Here is a 23,764-nt window from a genome sequence, read left to right on the forward strand (position 1 = left end):
CACTGGGCTGTAACTCTTAAAATCACCCCAAATGTAACAATCATGGAGGCGAAAGGCAGAATATACTGCTTAGCAAACACAAGTTAGCATGCACAGCACCACATGCATATAATATTACTCAGTTCTCAAAAATGTGAGGCGAGAGATTTCTAGAAGGGAGTTAACCAAAATATTACCAATGGCTATTTCTGGGTATTGGGATTTAACACACTATATAGTTTTCGTGATGGTGGTGTTTCTGTGTGATGAGTGACTTGTGTAAATGGGAACACAAAATTAATTCAGTATGCAGTGAAAGTCATCAATATAGATAAGGCCCGGTGGCCTATGGGGCCACGCTTCATATCAGAACATGTGACCAGGGACTCAGAAAGGGCTCTACCTCAAAAAGGAGGAACGTATTCACCTTGTCTCAAGGCAGGTTGGCTTAGCCAGTGCTTCCTTGAAAGCAGGGATGACATCTGGAACAGGCACTTCCCATTATATCACCTGTCTCATCAGAGCAGCAGCACACTTTGGCACCACTTCCAAGTATTTGTAACAATCGAAATATTTCCATAGATTTGTAAATCTCTTTCTCTTAAAAACAAACTCATTTTTGTTTTATTTTATTTTATTTTTTTATTTTTTAAAGATTTATTTATTTATTATGTATACAGTATTCTGCCTGCATGTATCCCTTCAGGCCAGAAGAAGGCACCAGATCTCATTACAAGTGGTTGTGAGCCACCAAGTGGTTGCTGGGAATTGAACTCAGGACCTCTGGAAGAGCAGTCAATGCTCTTAACCACTGAGCCATCTCTCCAGCCCTTGTTTTATTTTATATGCACAGGTATTTTGCCTGCTTGTATCTAAGTGAGCCACATGTGTGCAACACCTGTGAAGGCCAGAGAGGGCACTGGATCCCATGGAACTGGAGTTACAGATGGTTGTGTGCCACCTTGTGGGTGCTGGGAATCACACCTGGGTCCTTTAGAAGAGCAGCCAATGGTCTGTAACCGCTAAGTCATCTCCATCCCCAAATATCTCTTAGATAACTGAAAATCAGGAAAACGGACTGCTTCTAATGACATACAGCTACCTGGAAATCAACGATAAGAACTAAGATCTAAAGGGGTTGGGGAGATAACTCAGTTGTTATAAGGACCAGAATTTAGATTCCCAAAACCTATACAAAACGCTCAGTGGGTGAACCTGGGATTCCCTAGAGCAACCTGGCTAGCTAGAGTTGCCATGTTAGCAAGCTTTGGGTTTGACTGAGATCTTGTCTCATTGAATAAGATGGAAGAGCTATAAAGGATGATCCTTACATCAACCTTAGCACATGGAGGAAAAAAGAAGAGCTGCCATTTGATGTCTGGGTTCACCAAGTATGCGGGAAGGATCTAGAGGACATATCCAAACACACAAAGCCATGCCATAGACACTGTGGGTCAGGAACACACGAAGCAACGGGCTTTTGGCTGCAGAAACTCAGTCCTATGCTCTTTGAACCAGTAATCATTCAAATGTACATTAACACCATTCGGAATTATAATCTAGGTAAAAATTTTAGATGAATGTAAGTTTCCAAGGATTCTACCCTAAGAGGAAATAGGATAATGGAATCGGAATACATACACACTATGAGGAAATGCTAATAGGGCTTACCAAGCATGCTGCCAGCCACCAGGATATCAAAGAGTGTGTCTGCATAGCGACGATAATCTAATCGCGAGCCAGTAGAATCCAGAAATTTGGCTACAGCTTCAAGGTCATCACCAGCTTCATTAAGCCCCTGGACAAGTGTATCCCTGAAGACTGTGGGTTCGAATTTCTCTTTTTCATCTGAAATAAATAAAAAAAAAAAAAATGGATTCCGTGTGTGTGTGTGTGTGTGTGTGTGTGTGTGTGTGTGTGTGTGTCCATGTAGTACTGAAAGAAATTGGCCATATGGATTTACATGTTCTAAAACCCCTTGTTCAAACATCTATTCTAACAAATTGATTAAGCATCTAAAAATATTTTAAGTACCGAACACATAATAACACCAATGACTGTTCATTTATGTCATTTGTAGGCTAGGCTAATGTATGCAATCTATTAAGTCTAACCATGGGAGAAAAAAATTATAGCCACTAAAACTTAATTATTTCACCCGAGATAAAGAAACGAAGCAGAGAATCGCCAAAGACTGTAGAAGATGAAAATGAACAAGACTGAGGTGGAGGAAATAAAAAAAGTGTCTCTTTTTCAGGATAAAGGACTCCAGAGCACATGAACACGCTATAAGCTGGATGTGTGATGTACAGCTCCAGGGCAGGTACTGTTTTCTGTCCTTACCTCTTGACATTTAGTGTTGAGGATCACAAACTTTCTTTTTTGTATGTGCATGGATGTTATATCTAGTCATATTTTACTGGAAACAAAAAAATATACCATTTTAGAATACTTATTCAATAAATAAGAAAGTGAGATACTGTTTTAGTCTTGCCATCCTTTTAGTGGATTCTTCCAGCCACTGCACTCTACTGCAATACCACATACCCTCTAGACTCTAGAAAACCATACTATGAAATATGAAAGAGCAGTAAACAGTGACTTAGTGTTATGGCTAGGCACGTTTCTGACTTTGTAGATCATCTAAAGGGCTGCAGAGATTTAAGGAAAAACAGCTATTATACAGCTGCTCTCTCCAGCGCACACCGATGAGGCAGACATGGAATAACAGAAAGGCATCGGGAGCTAATGGGAACTGTGCCCATGAACACGGGGCTCCGCCATGGAGAGGGTGGGAGGGGAGGGAATGGGCTGAAGGAGTTCTGATCTGGACTTTAGACAGGTGTCGTGGGGAAGGTTGGTGTTGGAGAGAAAAGGGGAGAAGGGGGAGGCAGAGAGGAGTTCATAATAAATACTTCCTGAGTAACAGTGAGCTCTTGGAATGAAAAATGACAGAAAAGTGTAGAACTCAATTGGAGAACTGAAAGAGAAAGCTGAAAACAGCTGTTGTGAACAATCTAGAAAAATCTTAGTCAAAAGACAAGGCAGAGGGCCGACTACTCAAATACCGAAATAGTACGGTAAAGACAGCAAACCTCCAAGTCAATGGAAATTACTTTTTAAATTTTCAGAACGTTTTATAGAATTGAAAAACAAGGGTTTTCAGTTGACGAATGATGTGAACATACTACACTTGAACTGGACCCACACCAGGTGTGTCCATTGTCATGAAATTTCAGAACACCAGAAAGAAAGCAACTACCTGAAGTTTCTGGGGCAGAGAAAACCAAAACCAAGTCCGCATAAAGTATCCAGGAACAGAATAACACGACTGTTCAACAAGTCATGAACAATTCCGGTTCAGAAACCAGGATCTTTAAAAATTTGGCTAAAAAAAATTTCCAACCCAGAGTTCAGCCAAACTATTCTTCTTCAAGGAAACAGCAAAGTGAGGCTGTATTGAGATCCACGGCCAGGCACCAGGCTGAGCTCTGGGAATTCAATTAATGAGAGAGAGAGAGAGGAGAGATTCTGCAGGTGAGGGACGTGGGGATCATGATGGGAGGACGTGCAGAGATGACCGGCCACACTAGTGGAAACCCATGAACTGTGGACTGGTGGCTGTGGAACCCTCATGGGACTGGACTAGGCCCTCTGGATACGGAACTGTTTGGGGGGCCCTCAGGCAGGGGGATCAGGATCTGTCCCTGGTGCATGGGCAGGCTTCTGTAACCTGGTGCCTGTGGTGTGACACCCTGCGCAGCCTTGGTGCAGTGGGAAGGGGCTTGGACCTGCCTAGGCTCAGTGTGCTGGGCTCTGCTGACCCCTCATGGGAGACCTCGGTTTGGGGGATGTGGGAAAGAGGGCTTGGGAAAGAGGGCTGGGGGGTGGGAGGAGGGAGGAGGGGGGATCTATGGGTGGTATGTGGAGTGAGTAGAAAATTTCTTAATAAAGAAAAATGGAAATAAAAAAAAAGTGAGGCTGTATTGAAACATTCAAAGCCTCAAGAATGGGGAGTAACTGTCGCCTGCATCATGAGACCCTACAAAGGAAAGGAAAAAATCCACGAGAAGGAAAAAACACTGGTGTGGACAGTGGACAGTTCAGCTTCAAGGTGACAACTCAAAGTTGTTGCAATGTGACCAGGAGAACTCCTCAGTATGATACAGTGTGAGGGTGAATGGCACTTAGGAGGACTGAGGTGGCGCACACCTTTAATCCCAGCACTCGGGAGGCAGAGCCAAGCAGATGTCTGTGAGTTCGAGGTCAGCCTGGTTTACAGAGCGAGATCTAGGACAGGCACCAAAACGACACAGAGAAACCCTGTCTGGAAAAAGAAGGCACTTAGGTACCATACTCCAACCTCCAAAAGGAGATCACCATGGAAGAGGTGGTGGGAAGAGCTTAGAGGCAGAGCCAGGGGATGACGCCAAGAAAACAATGACTTCTGGATGCAGCAGGACAGATGTGTGTATGAACGCACAGTGTCTGTGACATCGTGTTATAAGACCCACACAAGCCTGAACGAGAAGCATGGAGAAGGGAGTTGGGCACAAAGTTGTCACCCCTCGCTGACAAGCTTGTGTCAATTATTAGCTACTGGGTGGGAGAGGAAGGTAGCCCCAATGAGTCTTCCAGAACGCGATGAAGAGGCCACACGTCCAAGAACACTCGGGCAGCACGACTGGCCCTGGTGGGGTCAATAGACAGACGAGAGGTTGTGTGGGAGGGGAAGGGGCGCATCTGAGAAGGTCTGGGGGAGGGAGACAAGTGACTAGGGTCAAAATAAACTGTATGGAATTCTTAAAGAACTGATAAAAAAAGTGAGACACATCAATGACACAAGAATTCCTTCAATGTACTATCATTGCTATCAATTCCTTTATATAATGGAGGAAAAGTTAGGGTTGCCTAGTTTTAATCCATAGAAAATAAAGTACAAATAAGAAATGACTAAATTAATTTAGCCAAAGGATCACAATGATACTGTAAGAAAGAGTGTACCTTAAAGATTATGTCTGTTCACAGGAGAGAGAGGGACAGGAGGTATGCGGGCAAGTGAGGACCATCAGAGGGAGATGAACCCTCCTGTTTTCATAGTAGGAGGTGAACATTTAATACTGCTGAGAGAGAGAGAGAGAGAGAGCGAGAGAGAGAGAGAGAGAGAGAGAGAGGAGAGAGAGAGAGAGAGCGCCCCACAGGAAAAGGTGATCTGGCTTCACAATGTGAAAACCAAAGCATCCGTTAAAAGAGTCCAGAGGCCCCGCTGCTGTAACTACATCTCACAGAGCCATTTGTTTAAATTACATGCTTACATCATTTTGATATCAGGAAAAGTCTAGCTTGCACAGAATGCCTACTTGTAGTTGTCTAATGTGAGAATGGGTAATAAGTAGTTAACATCACTTATACCAACACCAGAACCATAGTACTAGTCAGAGTCATGCGGGGAGGATGCCATAAAGACATATATAAATTAATAGCAACAGTGTTCACTATAAAACAAGAAATAAAAGACCCTTTGATGCTGTAACAAAAACATTATGCAGCCACCAACATTCAAATGGAGCAACAGAAAAAAATATAATTAGAGTCTTGTTGTGTAGAGGGGGAGGGGGAGGGGGAAATGATTAAAATTCTAGAGGAACAAAGTACATAGGCTGCAGGCGGAGTAATCATAGCTCTGAGCCAGAGGAACCCACGGGAAAGCAGAACAGACATCACCTTTACTCAGCATCTAACCACAGGGAAATTCTCCTTTCCCTTAGGAGTCAGACATTTCCTTCCTCATAATATGAAAATCACAGGGAATAAAAAGACCGTGGGCCATTTATTAAGTCTGTGACTGACTTCAATGGGACCATTCTCACGACGATACTGTATGTGGGGTGTGTGTGTGTGTGTGTGTGTGTGTGTGTGTGTGTGTGTGTGTGTGTGTGTATTTTAGTGTAAGTGTGTGTGTAGTGTGTGAGGTTCGATACTACAGCGTGCTTGGACATTGACTGCGGTGGTTTTGATAATTTGGAAATTACAGACTGAGGCACTGGGAAACACAGTTGGTGAACATCCAGGCTGTGGCAAGAGTACACACAGAAAGGATTATTTTTATCTAAGAGAACTTAAAAACTTGTGTTTGAGCCAGACCTGGTAATGTACGCCTTTAATCCCAGCACTCGGGAGGCAGAGGCCGGCAGATCTCTGTGAGTTCAAGGCCAGCCTGGTCTACAGAGCAGGTTCCAGGGCAGCCAGGGCAAGACAGAAACCCTGTCTTGAAAAGCAAAAAAAACAAAAAAACAAAAGCAAACAAGTAACACACAAACAAAAAAACCCCACCAAAACCAACAACACCCCCCCCAATCAAAACAAACAAACACAAAAACAGAAACTTGTGTTTGTAAGAAGTCCTTTGTCTCTCAGTAATTTCCCACAGAAGGGAAAGGCATGGAAAGAGACAGCCCAACACGGCTACAGCTGTTGCAGTGAGGGCAGTGGCCACTGTCACCTTGACAGAGCCCAGGGTCATCTGGGAGAAGGTCCTCGGAGAACATCTGTGAGAACTTTGTCAAGCACGTTTTCACGTTTCTTCTGCCAGCGAGAGCGCGTGTACGGGGATAAATGATGGCCACGTCTAGAGACCCCAAGTTAGGGTGGCGTACACATGTCTTCTCTTTCAGGGTGAAGTCTCTCCTGCTCATTATCTCTGTCACGAGCTGGGGATGCAGCTCCACGGTACAGCACTTGCCTCACAAGTGCGATGTGCAAGGCCCTGGCCAGGCTCGACTATGAGCACAGGGACAAGGTTGGAGAGGAAAGGGCAGTCGGTCACACAGGGGTGGTGACTCGTGCTGCGGTTTTAGCTCAGGAGGTTGAAGCAGGAGGATTCAAAGACAGCTGGGGCTACATGCTGAATTCTAGACTAGCCTGGGCTACAAGTGAAAACCTTCCCGAAAAACAAAACCAAACACACCAAAAAAAGGAGGAAGAGGTTGCTAACCAGGAAAAGGGCAACCACATTGGTACTTTCAGTAATTCTTCACTTCCTTCATCTTATTCCCTGAAATAGCGTCTTTTAAAGTTTTAGCTGAACCATTTTTATATCCAAAGACAGAATTGTATAAAACCAATAATAAAAATTACATATGACACATAACTATGCAAAACTACATTGTATGCACAATGCAACTATAAAAATGACAATTCATAAAATTGTGCAAGATGAGATATGAAATCATGTTTCAAATACCCTACACAGAGGACGGCAACACAGACATTTTACTTAAATCTTATTTAAAATCTTACTGCTCTGCATCAGCCTGGGTCTCCTACTGTTCGCCCACAGCAGGAAAGAGTGAAAAGTCCCATGGACACCAAGCGCCGGCACGGCACTAGATTTATCTGGAACACTTTTCTCTTAGCATTACCATCTTTGTCATGAATATTTTCTCAAAAACCAAAACAGGAAACTACAATATAAACAATGGGGTCAAAACAGTAAAGTCTGTAAAAAAAACACCTAAGTTTATTTGATCAATTGTCTTCATTTTGTCCCCAAAGAGGCACAGCTCGGGTAGGATATAAGAGCAACCCAACACCAAACACAAGTCACCCAGTTCCACGGCTGCATTGCCGAGTAAAGGCTATTCAGAGTTCAGTGTACCAGGAAGAGGAAGTAGGGAATCATTCAGGCTCTCCTCACTCCTAAGATCTGATTAGCAAATTATGCACGCAAACACACCCCACAACTTACCCCTTTTCCGGGTTTTGAACCGCTGGCCTGTTAGTACTGGCTTCTGATGCTTATTCATAAAATTACTGAAAAAGAGAACAAAGTTTGTGCTTTAAATTAGCAGTCAAAATAAACCTATGTAGATAATAAACACAGACTCACTTGAACCATGCATGGATATGGCGTCTAAATTACTGGATTAGCAGAATGGGAAAGTTTACCTAGAACCACTTTTGGCAAAGGTTGGCAAACAACTACCCGCATTGACTTTAACAGAAGTTAGATTTCACGCCATGCTTTAGGACGCATATGGTGAGTATCTGTAAATACTTACATGTATATCCTGCAGTCTAACAATTGCTTTATTAGTGGTATCCTTTAGTTACATCCACATACCAAGGCAAACATACATGTATGTGAAAGATACAGTTGCAAAAAAAGCATGTGTCTAGCTAAGTGAATCACAGTTTAACCACCACATGGAACATTACGCAGACTTACAAGAGGATGAATTAGATCTAACTGTGCCACTTCTCAGGTTCTGACTCCATCTCTATGACATAATCATATCCAGTCCCCATTTCTTCCCATCACATACTGGGTTGTGACCTCACTGTTCTGCGTTTGTTCCAAAAGACAAGAGGGAGCCAGTTCCTGAGGCCGTGTGCCTGCCTCTTTCAGGTTGGCTCCTCCAACTATTGCGTATCTTCACACACACTCAAATACCTCCTCTGCAGAGGACTCCCCGACCACTTTCAGTGTTCTTCTCCTTCAGTCTTTAGTACCACTGGTCATTTTACAGTCATCTGACTGATGGTGGACTGTTCTACCCTGAGTGTCCAACTTCAATGAGGTTAGGAAACGCCTAGGTTCTTACACTATTTCCTATCTTTTCTTTTTTTTAAGATTTATTTTTTCATGTATATGAGTGCTCTTTATTTAAAATTAATTTATTTTTATTTTATGTGCATTTGTGTTTTGATTGCATGTATGTCTGTGTGAGGATGGCAGATCTCCTGGAACTGGAGTTACAGATGGTTGTGAGCTGCCATGTGGGTGCTGGGAATTGAACCTGGGTCCTTTGGAAGAGCAGCCAGTGCTCTTAACCACTGAGCCATCACTCCAGCCCTCCTATCTTTAACACCTAAAAATTAAGCAACAGATAAGCATTTAAATATGTAACCAGTAAGCAGCTGTGCTAACATGGAACAATGTTTAATTGTTAATAGGAAAAAAAATTCCATCAAAGACTGTGAAGTGTAACTTATCTACCTAAAAAGAGGGTAAATGTAGTCTGTGCTTTTTCTATGTAAGAAAAATTCAAGTACTGATATATAAAATTTGTTCTCCAAGACCTTTTAACAATTAATGGACTGTTGGCATGAATATACACCATACATAGAGATTGCTTAGGTTACAGAGGCCAAGTAAGACAGTATGTGCTACCCAAACAAGTTACTGCATTTATCATCTATCGCTTAAAAATTTTTAGTACTACAAAAACATTTTTATAAAGTGTGATTTGAAAATATCTGGATTTCTTCAATTATACCATTAAATACCCAAGAAAATCTGCAGCACTCAAGCAATTATTTATTATTTCCCAAAGTTTAAAAGAATCATTAGCAGTATGGAGAATCCTGATTCAATTTATAAAATCAATGTTCCTTCCCAGGGCTGGGCTGTTGCTGGATGGTAGAACACGTGCTGGCATGCGCTAGGTCTAGTGTTCTATTCCTAGACCCATCAAAACAAAACAAAATTCCCCTTACCACCAAGAACTTCACATCGATTGTTACTGAAGAAGCAAAACTAACTACCAATAAAGCAACAGATGCAAACAATTTATTTTACCACTGGAGTTGAGTTTTTAACAACTTCACACAGTGAAAGGAACGGTTTTGAGACACAAGGATGACGAGCCTGAAGAAGACTCCAGGAACAGTATAAATACTGAAACAAAGCAAATAGTTACAGTGCTAGGATCCTCACACTGCCACCCCGTCTCATCCGATGGATGCTGGAAAAGGAGCACCCACACATGGATTACTTACATTAACTGTGAAACTCATTTCGAAATCCCCCTGTCGATGTTGTTATTAGATTCACCCCAGATCAGCAACACTGAATTGGTGCAAAGTGGTAACACCTGTATCTCCCTCCACATTCCATACTCCCCAGGACGACAAACATCCAAATGTATTATCATTCAACGACCAAAAATCACCAAGAGTTTGAGTCTCATTAGGAAATTTGGGAACAAAAGTAAAATATAAAACGTAGCTCTCTGTCAAAATGTTCTCATTTTGTAAATATTTGGAAATTTTCAGGTGTGAGCTTTCTCTAAAAGTTTTTTTTTTTTTTTGAGCCAGAATACCAATGCAAAGAGTCCACCAATGAACGCTGTCTTGACACCCTAGTCTCCCCCTCCCCCCATTGGAAACGTGCTATAAAACACTTCATTTTAAAAGCTTTAGCTTTTATGTCAACTTTAGTTCTAAATGCTTAAGTTTTTCTTCATGCCCGGCTATGGAGCTTATTGCCAACACCATCTATCCAGTCTATGTGGAGAACAACTGAGTAACACATAAGCATATATATGCGAGGACTTATAAACATCAGCAGAATCTGAAATAAACAAACCTGTTTCCCGCAGCCAGGTTGAAGGAAGACACTGATCACCGACAGTACCTCTCACTGAGCTGTTACTATTTGCAGCAGAGGCATACTTCCTGCTAATTTTAGCTCTTCATGCTACACTATAATCTGCTCCAGTGAGGGTCAGCCTTTATAAGGTCCTCACTGAGCTCTTTTGAAAATCCTGGCCTCAGAAAAGCCAGGGCACTTGAGATTAAAAAACGGGCCTAGTTCAAACCTAGGACAATGTCAAAGATACAGTGGCAAAGAATATTCAAGTATGACAATGTTGAAAGTACACATTTACTATTACTGTTTAGTGTATTTACCACACTTCATTATAATCTGAAACCAATTGACTAGACACAAGTACCATCATTCGGCTGTGGAATAATCCTCTTGTACACTGTAAAGATTTGTCACTCAAATCGGGTTTAATAAAACGCTGATTGGCTAGTAGCCAAGTGAGAAGTATAGGCAGGGTGACCAATCTAAGAATCTGGGAAGAGGAAGGGCCGAGTCAGGGGTTGCCAGCCAGACACAGAGGAAGCAAGATGAGAATGCCTCACTGAGGAAAGGTACCAAGCCACATGGCTAAACATAGAAAAGAATTATGGGTTAATTTAAGTGTAAGAGCTAGTCAGTAATAAGCCTGAGCTAATGGCCAAGCATTTATAAGTAATATTAGGCCTCTAACTCAATTATCTGAAGGTGGCTGCAGGACTGGGTGGAACAGAGAAACTCCATTTACATCATTCTTTGACCCCCCACTGGAAAACCTGGCAGGTGTGATGGAAGTACACTTGTAATCTACTAGTACTTTGGAGACTGAGACAGGGGGACTGCCAGTTTGATGCCAGTCTGGACTACACAGACCCAATGTCAAATGAAATGAGACACACACTGAGTCAAGCCAACCACAGATGATCTACAGGAAAAGGATCCTCCCCTCTCTCTTTAAATGAGTGATAGTTGTCTCAGTACTTGGAGGTTTATGTGCATGCTCTGGCTTTGTTCTTGTTTGGTCTGCTTTAGTGTATCTCTAAATTTTGATTGCCTGCCTTCCATGACCTGCACACCACCGCACGATGCTATCCACTCATACCACTTCAACTTAGGAACACAGATACTCTAAAGCAGAGCTCACAGCATTTCTTTTTCTTCTGTAAAAGGACAGAAAAATAGGCTCAGCTTTAAGGTCTTATCTCTATTCCAACTGCTATGGTCTGAAGAAGCCATATGAAAATGAGTCCTGCAAGATGGTTCAGAGGGTAACTACCATTGTCTGCAAAGTTGACGGTGTGAGTTTGACTCCTGGAACCCAGTGAGGGAAAGGAGAGAAGCACCTCCATGACTCCATGAAGCTGTCCTCTGATCTCCACATATGCACAGTAGTACACACGTGTAATGAGGCTTTTTATGTCCTGCCAGCCAGCTCCCAAATAATGACATGCAGACTTCTTACTAATTATTAAAGTTCACCCTATGGCTTAGTCTTGTTCCTAACTAGCTCTTAGAACTTAAACTAACTCATTTATATTAATCTACGTTCTATCATGTGGCGTTACCTCTCTTCCACCTTGCACCTCCTGTTTCTTCTCTATGTCTCCTAGTGTCTCCCACGTGCCTAGATTACTCCTTCTCTTCCTTTCTCCCCCAAGAAATCCCACCTACCTCCTGCCGACCTACTGGCCATTCAGATTTTTATTACACCAATCACAGCAATACATCTTCATACAGTGTACAAATATGTCACAACATTTCCCCCTTTTTGTCTAAATAAAAAGGAAAGGTTTTAACTTTAATACAGTAAAATTATACACAATAAGAACAACTATCAAGTAAGAATTACATTCACAATGTCTAGGCCATTTATATTTGTCAAATTTGGAGAAATTACTCTATTATCTATCTTACCTTGATGAGTCCAAGTTTTATACTTAAACTTTTTCTATCATAACTTGTATTACCATCCTGAAATTATCTTTTTAAACCTCAGAACATTTTTTTAGATAAAATATTTAAGCTTTTATGTCTTTTAACCTTATACACTTTATACCTTTCTTGTGAATTTTCTTTCTAAATTTGGTAGCAAGGAAAACTATAACTATCTCATCTTACTCCATCAGAGACCTGAGAAGGATATAATATTACCTGAGTAAACAGAAAGTGCAAAGCAAACAACTTCCAAAACTATAAAAATGACAGACAGCTGGCAGCCTGGGCAGCCTGGACAGTTGCCCAAGGTTCCTCTGCAGTGTTGGAGCATCCATCTTTGGCCTACAGGCCTACAATATCTGACAGACTTTTCTAGGAAGCAGGAAATTTGAAAGACTGTCCTACCTTGTCTTGGCAAAGCTTGGCAGCTGCCTTACTTTCGTATCCTGCTTGTCCAGTTTGGACAGCACACTGTCAGCAGTCAAGGCAAGGGCAGCCCCTTGCCCAAATGGCTAGCTTTGCCACATGAAAAGCCAACTCCATATGGAGGTTCTTTGATGCCCGTCATCCGTTTCTGAAATAAACTGTGCTGCCAGGAGCAGATGTGTCTCCCTGTCAGGAAAAGCCTTATGATATTACAACATTTTAAATGCTACATTCTGTAGGTCTCTGACATGTTTGAAGACCATTTGTCTAAAATATATCTGTGTTTGACCTTGAAAACATACATACCCAACATGACTATAAGTTTGAATGTAATAGATGACTAACTACTAACCTGCATTTCTTTATTATCCTAAACAGTACGTAGTCATAGTTTTCAAGGACTAGAACTTTACATTACATTTTTAAATGAGCTGCATAGGTACAATATCTTAAACAAGAGTAGAAATATATATGCAGTATGTTCTAACAAAAATAACATTAAATTTGCATCAATATAAAAAAAATCCATACCAATGTAAATTATTTGAGACTAGTAGTTGCTTGCTGTGGGAAAATGCTTTTGTAGGTTGGTTTAATAAAGTGCTGATTGGTCAGTAACCAGGCAGGAAGTATAGGCGGAGCAAGCAGATGAGGAGAATTCTGGGAAGAGGAAGGCTGAGTCAGGAGTCGCTAGCCAGACACAGAGGAAGCAAGATGACAAGGCAGAACTGAGAAAAGGTACCAAGCCATGTGGCTAAACATAAATAAGAATTGTGGGTTAACTTAAGTGTAAGAGCTAGACAATAATAAGCCTGAGCTAATGGCTGAGCAGTTATAATTAATATAAGCCTCTGTGTGTTTATTTGGGTCTGAGCGGCTATGGACTGGCCAGGACACAGAAAAACTTCCAGCTACAGTTGCTTTTTAGTCTAAAAGTGGATTCAATAATCGAACCTTTTATCCTATCATTCCCATATCCCCCCTTTTTATTTTCAGAAATTTTCTTAAATTATGTGTATATCTATGCCCATGAAAGTATGTGCCCAGTAGCCAAAAGAGGGCATTGGATCCCCTGAAGCCAGATTTACAGGCAGTTGTAAGCCAACCAACATGGGTGATGGGAACCAAACTCAGGTTCTCTGTAAGAACAATATACACTATCTTCTGACCTATCTCTCCATCCCCAGAATTTCTAGTCAATATTTTTTCCAATAAAGTATCTTAGAGAATCATTTTGCCCAATTTTCAAAGCATTATGCCAATGGGCAAGAAAAGCTTTGCAACAAAATACCATAAAGAAATTGTTCTACTCAGTCAATATTGTTTACAACTGTGGGGGGCAGGATTTCAGTCTTCAAAAATATAGGAGCACAACCTTACCTGCAAACAAAGTGTTTCACGAGGACATTACACCAACTCAGTAAAACAGTTTTCTAGGAGCACTTGGGGCTTGTTTGCAAGATTCAAGAATTATCTCTTATTTTCTAATTGAATAAGATAATTTACCACTAAAAGAACTAAAAATTATCCATAATTATAAGTGATTCTCTTTCTCCAAACAGCTAACTGCAAGAAACATCAAATAATTAACATGTTAAATATAGAAAAACTTCTAGGTTGACATTATTGCAGTAGTTCTCTTAAAATTAAACTGATTTAAAAAGTTTAAATTACTAACATTAAAGAAACTAAATGTATGTGTATAATAACATGATATAATTTGTTGTATAGCATGCCAATGGACTCTAAGGTTCAGGAGGTTCTTAGTCCACTAAAGAAAAATTCAACAGCAGACACAAATGTCTCAGCTCACATTCAAAGATGGTGAGAGTGGGCTAGCCCAAGACATGGTGGCCTCCAGAGATCTTAGGTTTCCTAATTTTATAGGAAGTTTTTACATATATTTGAGGTGAGTGTTGCAGTCACATTTCCCATTTTCTCCTCCCCAAGTCACAGTAGACAGGACCTTCCTTCTGTCTCTTCCTACAGTCCTTTTGAAAAGCCCACACGATGCAGCAGAACCACTGTGATGAAACTAGGGTCTTTTGAAGATATATTCTGTGTATGCATCATGGCTAGGAAACCCGCAGAGAGCCTCAGCTCCTGGTGTAGGGGTTAGAACCCAAAAGCTGGCCACAGCCCTGTGGTTCCATAAAACTACCCATGACATCGTGCCCCAGTCCTTGTGGTGCCTGTTCAGAGGCTGTGGGTGGAAGTAAGATCCTTTATGTATGTGATGTATGGTAGCTATAGGGTCCCCTCAACCCTCCCCCGCCCCCCGACCCCACTGGGAAAAAAAAAGTCTCGGAAATGGTGCATTCCAATCCACTGTGAAGTCAGATAATCAGCAGCCACATCTCCAAAATTTGGAAGAGAGGATTGAACATTTCTTTCGATGTTTAAGGGCTTGATTGAAAAAGGAACCCAACCTGGAATATTCCTTAAGGACAGCAGAATCAAAAACCTGACTGTGGGGGATCACTGTGCAGGCCTCAGCACCAAGGGTTTGGTGCCAAATAAAACATTCTGGCTCCCTTCAAACAAACTCCTATTGTAAGTTGTGTAGCCACGTGTAGGTATGACTAAGAAGGTTTCTGTGATATTTGTAAATATTGAAGGACCTCAATGTTAAAATTGGATGAGTAAAAACCATTAGCACTAAGCACAAACATCTTCCTCAGATGAATTGTGGGTAGGGGGAAACTGACATCTGATTTCTGAATATGAGCTAAAAGTTAGGATCCAAGAACAAATCCACCAGTTACACTGTATCTAGTTTCTAGATCTAGCCCCAGAATCGCCCAAGAACCAGTAAGGGATGCATGCCCACTCCATTCTCCTCCAAGTTCATGGCCTCTTGTTCATTGTTACTGCAAGCTTGTATGTATTTATATATCCATATGTACCTCTAAATATAACCTGTTTGGTCCACATGATGTTACTTGTATGTATGTTTTCAAGACTAACCATTTGGCAACGGACAACCAATTGGCATGCTTTTCCCTGGTGAGGGTGACCTTTCTCATTCCCAGCTGTACCGTTGCCTATAATTCTTTGTGTAGGGTTGAGGCTTGTGGGCTTTTCTCCATCCAGTTTGGCACGTTTATTGGTGTCATTCTTTGCTCATGTTTGGTCAGTCATGTTGGTGAAACTTGAAGAGTATAACTTCCTTTTATTAGTACCTCACCATATGGTATGGCATTAGAAGGCACTGAAATTTGATAGGCGTTATACAGGGAGGTCATCAGGGTCCCAAGAAAACCCCAGAACTTTGAAGTGTTGGCAGCAGTTTCTAGCCAAACAACATACTAAGTCAGGAGGGCTGATTTGGCTTGGTCCTCTCCTACCCCAAATAGGTGGTTTGAACTTCCACCTGTAGGAAAAGCTTGAATATTGTGCCTTTGCCTCTGCTTCTGCTTCACCAGGACAGGAAGCTCAGAAGGTTAGTATCTTCTAACAGATGATTCTTTGGGGACACAGTGAACAGTTGCTCTGACCTGTCAAATTCGCAACTTTATTTACGGTGGGGGTGGGGTGAGGGAATAGATATTCAGTGCCCAGTGAACCTGAAGCACAGAGAAGAGGGGAAATGTCACAGCTAGAATCTTACAGTTGATGGGTCGGACAGGTCATGTGCAGAGAACAACTTACAACGTGCCAGAATCAGTTCCGTCTTTTCACCATGTGGGTTCTAGGGATTGAGCGCACTCGAAGTCAGGCTGGGTGCCAGGCACCCTTACCCACTGATCTGGCTGGCCAGGACTAAGTCTTTAATGCACGCTTTACATGTGGGCAAATCCATCAGCATGGAAACCGGGTTCTACTCCGGCCCCTGCCACACCTGTGAGACCCAGTTCTCATGAAGTCTGACCGGGAGAGAAGAACTAAACCAGGTTTCTAGTGTTCCGTGGCATGTCCTTTATGGAGCCGGGCAGGCCTTCTACCTTTCCAGAAGGCTGGTATCGAGGAAGAAGGTATGTAATTAGCAACAGGAAGGCTACCACTCGTGTGAGCTGGCAGGTGACTGTGGGGGCCATTATCACTGTGGAGCTACCTGGTAACCCAAACCCAGGGGCTGGGTGGTTGAACTCTTTACCTCGAGGGTCTTTCCTGTTCCAGTGGAAGCATCATAAAGAATGGGGAGGGAACAGCCAGCTCCACCTCTCAGGACAGCCCAATCAGATGCCCCATCTTCCTTTACCACCCGGAGGTTACTGTGACCCCTTTCCTGCTTACAGACAAGAGAGATTCCTGTCGCCCAGGGAGGCTCTTTGGGGCAGCTGGAGATGCTGTATGCTGGCAGAAGGAATCTTCTCTGGGCTCCAGGTTTATCTTCCTCTGCCCAGTCTCTATTATAAATGTGGAAGGTTGCCTCCAGTTATTGATTTAGGAGGACTTGAGGGTCCAAGAACCAACCTTTTCTGTTTCTTGCCAGGTGTCACATGAAAGTTGTTTTTGTTGAAGAGACGTTCTCAAGAGGAAAGGCGGTGGGAACAGGGTGTTTCCCAGATGTGAGAGAGCCAGTTAGGGGCAATCTGAGATCTGGGTATATGCCCAGGAGTGGACTAGCTGGGCCATCTGATAGCTGTGGCAATGCATTATGAAGAAAATATTTTATATTCTAAGAAACTAGAAATTTTGGTGGAACTCACAGCCAGAGTTAATAATACACCTTAGGGTCACTTAAGATTTAAGACTGCCAGCCTACTGTTTAACCTGCCTTTAAGAAACAATGTAACAACCAACCTTACTTGCCTTGGATTTCCCTGTAATCAGCTTTTACAACCTAAGCTAATATATAGCTGTAATCTTCCATTATGAACTCTCCCATGCTCCTGACCCAGACAGTAGTGTGTGTGTGTGTGTGTGTGTGTGTGTGTGTGTGTGTGTGTGTGTGTGTGTGTGTATTATGATAATCATTTGCTAGAACCAGCAAACAGGCTGAAAAGTGGCCTTATAAAATGAATATCCATCATAAATGTTGGAGGGGACAAACAGATATTGCTTAATAAACGGTGTTTATATTTGTTGTTATCTGGGCCAGCTGGGGTGAGTTGGAGTTAGACTTAATTCCTTGGAAAACTCTGTGAAGTGTCCCTCAGTTCTTCCCCATGTGACACTTCCTGTGCTGGTCAATAAAAAAGAGAGCAAAGCCCTTTGTGAGGACAGACACACAGATTCTGAAGACAGCATTCTGGCAGGAACTGATTCAGACTCAGGCAAGAGAGAGCCAGCGTGATGGAAGAGAGAGAGAAGCAGAAAACTAGAATCTGGGTTCCCTCTGGTCACATGACACCCAGGGGAACTGGATTCCTTTCCTTTGTGCGACACCAATGCACTGCTGGTGACTGAGTTTATTACTGATGGGTTCAAATCCACTGCAAACATGTTTCTTATACCTGCAATACTGGTACAATTTTTCCACATTGATAATTTCATATCCTGTGATATTCAAGGAAGAGGGTAGAAGACAGAATAGAAATTTGAAAATTGAGGAGAAGAGAGTTAAGGGCTGGAGTGATGATGGCTCAGAGGTTACATGAGTACTGGCTGCTCTTCCAGAGGGCCAGGGTTCTATCCCCAGCATCCATATGGTGACTCAGAACCACCAGTGACACCAGCACCAGAGGATCCGATGCTGTAGTGGTCTGGGTGACAAGGAGCCTCACAGGCGCTTATGTCTGAATGCTTGTTCCCAGTTAGTGGAACTGTTTGCGGGGAGGTGTGCCACTGGGGATGGGCTCTGAGGTTTCAAAAATCCACACAAGGCCCTGCTTCACTCTCTGCCCACTGCCTGTGGATCAGGATGTAAAGCTCTCAGCTACTGCTCCAGTACCATGCCTGTCTGCTTCCTGCCATGATGATCATGGACTCATCCTCTGAAACTGTAAGCCAGCCTCCAATTAAATGCTTTCTTGCCTTGATCACAGTGTCTCCTCTTCATAGCAATGGATCAGTGACTAAGTCAGATGCCTTCTTCTGGCACCATGTATGCAGGCGGTTCATACATATACATGCGGCCAAAACGCCCATACATATAAATAAATTAAATTAAAAAAATTTTAGAACATTGGGGCTGGAGAGATTGCTCACTGTTCTCCCAGGACTCAGGTTCAATTCCCATCCCCACATGGCAGCTCACAAACTGTAACTCCAGGATCTGACACCCTTAAACAGACATACATTCAGGCAAAACACCAGTGCACATAAAATAAAAGTAAATAAATTATTGCTGGGAGGTGGTGGGACACACCTTTAATCTTAGCACTTGGGAGGCAGAGGCAGGCGGATCTCAAGAGAGTTCAAGGCCAGCCTGGTCTACAAAGCAAGTTCCAGGATAGCTAAGAGTGTTACACAGAGAAACCCTGTCTCAAAAAACCAAAATAAATAAAAAATAATTTTTTTTTAAAGAAAGGAATAAGTAAAACAAGAGCAGATCCAAATTTCTCTCATCCTGTATTTCACCAGAGTCTTCAAAGTTCTACGTATGCAGACACAGAGCACACTCAAATCCTAAAATTACAGACCACACTGTCGGGGATCATATCTAGAGTCCACCACACTAAAATTACATGTTAATTAAAAATTTTAACCTTTGCTGAAATGCAAAGCAGTTTCAAAAAGATCGAAGCAGTATTATTATTTACACATACATAAGAACAATATTTCCACAGACTTCAGATAACATCACACCACTTCCTACTAAAAGAAACCAGGATTCCCAGGATAAATGACTGATTTCAAGGTAGGGCAGGCTAGAGTCACAATGATCCCTGGGATATCTGGTTTCAGAATAAATAAACAAATATTAAGGAAATTAAAATGATAGCTACTTTGAAAATAATTCTTAGCCTCGTTTGGGGTAGTGCGAGAATGATCAAAGGTCATCAATGATTAATATAAAAAAATCGGAGCTGGGAAGTCCAGACTCGATGTGAAAACACTGGCAGTGTAGACGGGAAGTGGAAGAGTGCTTCTTGAGGCAGGGTCTCCTACAGCCCAGGCTAGCCTTGGACTTCCACGTAGTGGAGGATTGACCTCCTGAGGACTGTGATTACAGGTGTGTGCCTGGCCCTAGGGATGGGACTCAAGGCTACGGGGCTACACCCTCAGCTCCAAGGAATCAGAAAAGTCACCAATTTGTAATTATTACATAAAACAAAGGCATAAAAACCTATACCAAAATGTGTTATAAGCTCAGTATGGTAGAGTGTCCTTTAATCCCAGCATTTAGGAAGCTGAGTCAGGTGGATCTCAAGAGTTCAAGAGCCTATGTTAAATTCACTAAATTTTATTGTTGTACTGTGTTATTTATTTGTTTATTTATTTAGTGTGTGTGTGTGTCCGAGTCCATGTGTGTCTGGGTACATGCATGCTATTATGCACGTGTGGACATCAGGGGACAACTTGTGGGAGTCGTACGTTCTGAAGATTGACACAGGCTACCAGGTTTGGCAGCAAATGGGTTTCTTCAGCCACTGAACATTCCCACCGCCCATTATCTTACTCTTCAGAAACATACCCTGAAATAGCAGATAAAAGCAAAGTAATACATATACTACTCTCAAATCATTCAGAAATAAAAATCACGAACACAGCACCAGCGACAGAGTAAAGGCAGACACAAGAAATAGCAGTATTTTCAGGAAGTTTGGGAAGAGGATGATTCGGGAAGCTGAACTCCTCAGGAGTTCTGTATTTTGAGGGGCTGTTTAGGAATATGAGTGCCACCTAGAAAGATTTCCAAATCCTCAGAATATGCTCTACTGTAGGAAGTAACCCAGATGTTCTGACACACTCCAGGGAAAAGGAAACACTTGGACATGAGTGTTTATGATAAAGATGTACATATTTTTGTTTTCATATTTGACTGTCCCTATGCAAGAAAAATGACTGACTTATTCATTTGGTTGCTTTCTTATTTGTGGCTCCACAGATTATGTTCTTGTGTGTGATGGGGGAGGGTGCCTCCCTGTGGGGCCAGAGTTGAAGTCGGCATGCTCTACTGCTCTCCGGCTTATTTCTTTTGAGAAAGGGTCTCACTGAATCTGAAGCTAGCTCACGCATGTGGCTAGACAGCCTGGCCTTCAAGCTTTGGAGGTGTGTCAAACACACAAAAATGAAGATTTTCATTTTCTGTAGGAGTGTTTTCCATGCATGTCCCTGTGTGTCACTAGAACAGAGTGCCTGCTGGGCCAGAAGAAGGTAGATCCCCAGGAACTGGAGTTATAGCTGTTTGTAAAGGCACCATGTGGGTGCTAGGAACTGAATCTGAGTCCTCTGAAGGATTGCTTCTTCTTCTTCTTCCTCCTCCTCCTCTTCTCCCAGCTGAGCCTCTCCAGCACCCCCAAATCCTTTTAATGGACTTACAAATTCTCCCCTTTAATAATGTCTCCGACGTCTATACAACATGTGCAAGTGAGCTGGCTACCTGTGTGCAGGTGCCTTAGAGGCCAGGCAGGGTACTGGACCCCCTGGAGTTGGAGTTGAACGTGACTGTGAACCACCTGACGTGGGGACTAACACTCAAACCTGGTCTTATGCAAGAGCTGCAAGCATTCTTAAAGACTGGGCCGTCTCTCCAGCCCCTCAAAAAACTGTCATTAGGACTTGGAATTATGTGGTCGAACTCAATAGTATATCCCACCATTTTTCTGTTACAAATCTTCTGATTTAGTATTTCACACTACAATTAAGCGTTAGCCCCTGCTGCAGAGGGAAGTTATTCTCACATTTATGACTTATTTTGCAGTTTTAAGCTTAGAAAAGACAATATGGCTTGTCAGCAGCTTTTAATACTGTGAAGTGATATGATGGTGAGGGTGTAACACCAACACACTAACCCAAAGCAGAACAGAAACTAAATAAGACCTAAAGCTCACACCGCAACCTTGCTTATTCTGATCTATGTGTGTCCGAGGGAAATGGTAATTTCAATGCTTTAACATTATCTTATGTACCCCTTCATAAGAGGGTTTTCAGGCACAAGGATCTCATGTATATTAGATAAAAGTCACATTGTGTCCTCGCTATCAGTGTTCGTTCCTTTAGCAAAGCGTTACACCCTTGTTAGACAGCGGAGCAGACCAGACCTGGCCCCCTAGTACAGGAGAAGGGTGTGTCTGTGTTGCACACACGTGAGTGTGGGGCCCAGGGCAGGCTGCAGGTGTCTTTTTCTCTCTCTCTGCATCACTACCTTGAGATAGCATCTCTCACTGGATCACGTGCTTGCCAGTTCAACTAGACTGGTCAGTCCGAGAGCTCTCAGGACCCACCTGTCTGCGCTCTTCAGTTCTGGGTTACAGGCATGGGCACCCACACTCGGCCTCTTTTTGTTGGTTTGCTTTTCTGAAGCAGGATTCCTCTGTGTAACAGCCCTGGCTGTCCTAGAACTCACTTTCTAGACCAGGCTGGCAGGGAACCCACAGAGATCCACTTGCCTCTGCCTCCCAAGTGCTGGGATTAAAGGCGTGCGCCACCACACCCACAGGAAGGATGACTTTAATTTAAGATCTCCTCTCCGCTCCGATATATGAGCTTACAGGTTGACAACAAAGGCTGCCCGAGCTGAAGAAAACCAGGAGGTGAGGATCAGCAAAGAATAGAATGTCAAGTGCCAGAATCAACTCAGAGGCCGGAAAACACAAAACCGAGGGGCACGTGTGTGCTCACAGTTCCGATGCCAAGTCCGAAGCTGAGCAGCACAGTAAGCGAACTAAGCGAACCCCACCCACTACCTAGAGGGCGTTAGTCAGAGGAGAAAATTGTAACACTGTGGTAACAAACCTCCAGGAAGGTCAAATATGGCCGTGGCAGGAATCTGAACATTTGCTCAGTTACTGTTTCCTTCAACCTCGAAAGGCCTACCCTATGTTCTGGGCTGGGGACCTGCCCAAGCCTGCCTAGCAGATGAAGCTTTAGGTGAAGGCTACACACACACACCCATGCATGTCTTTAGACAGGGAAAGCATGTGCTGCACAGAACTGCCAAAGCCAGCCTAGTACCAATGGGCACAGGGCACCGTTGACAGGACACTGCATTCACCAACAGCTTTATCCACGATGGCACAAGAAACACAAACTTAAAGGGAAGAAAGCATCTTAACTTCCTTTTTGATTTATTTTGTGTATGTGAAGGTTTTGCCTACAAGTATGGATGTGCACAACAAGCGTGCCTGGTGCCCATGGAGGTCAGAAGAGGATGGTGAAGGTGGGTGTTGGGAACTGAGACAGAGTTCTCCGCCCGGGCAAGCCCTCCTAATTGCTGAGCCATCTCTCCAGCCCCCAAAGAAGTACCAACAACAAAATATGGAAACCAGTTCAGTGTTACAAACTCAAACACCCTTTTTCTTAGCAGTGTTAGGGATGGAACCCAGAGCCTTGCACATACAGTCCAGAGCTCTATTACTGAGCCCCCACCCCCCTTTCCCCTCCCTCATATCTTAATGTGTGGTTCAGCTACAGGTCAATCATCATTTGTTTATCTAATATGCCAGGTCTGGGGGGCAGAAGGCCAGCGTAGCCAAGTTTCCTGGTGTTCACTTGCCAGCAGGTGTAGCTCTGCCCCTACTGACTGACACAAAATTGGCACCAGCAGAACAGAGGCCCTCCTGACAGTTAACGTATCCATATACCCTGTATCATTCACTTGAGCTGTGGCTTCGCTGATTAGTGTTTGAATAACTGTGTGGGATTTTTTTTTTCTCTTTAACTTTTTCACTCACGTTTAACACCCAGAAGGAATGGATACTTTGAAAAGTGTGGCTCTAAACTCAGGCTCTCAACTACCCCTCAGATAAAGCTCAGAGGCCTCACCACTCAAGCGAGGCCACACATTTCATGGTAGCCTTGGTGATATAGTACAAGACTCTTGCTCCTCTGGAGCTGACCAAGATGGAGCAAGTCCACTGTCTCCATCCAGAATGCTGGCAAAAGAGCCAAGCTGTCACACTGTCTTGGAAAGATACTATAATTCCTGAAGGAAGCCTTGTCTTTATTGGCCTCATAGACTTTATAGTTTAGAACTAGGTAGAGTAGAATATAAATATAACGTCAGCA

General features: G+C 42.9%; 1 protein-coding gene across 1 annotated transcript in view; it reads right to left on the minus strand.

Annotated features, from left to right (window-relative positions):
* The window catches only part of Bzw2 (basic leucine zipper and W2 domains 2), a 61,258-nt gene that overhangs the window by 30,855 nt on the left and 6,639 nt on the right, over positions 1–23,764 (minus strand). The window contains exons 2-3 of the mRNA XM_052738345.1: positions 7,727–7,791; positions 1,651–1,827 (exon numbers count right to left, since the gene is read on the minus strand). Of these exons, the coding sequence (XP_052594305.1) occupies positions 1,651–1,827; positions 7,727–7,791 (242 nt within the window). The remainder of the gene's footprint in view (positions 1–1,650; positions 1,828–7,726; positions 7,792–23,764) is intronic.

This window comes from Peromyscus californicus, unplaced genomic scaffold, assembly GCF_007827085.1.
Source record: "Peromyscus californicus insignis strain IS unplaced genomic scaffold, ASM782708v3 Scaffold_15__1_contigs__length_86483966, whole genome shotgun sequence".
NCBI classification, from domain to species: Eukaryota; Metazoa; Chordata; class Mammalia; order Rodentia; family Cricetidae; genus Peromyscus; species Peromyscus californicus.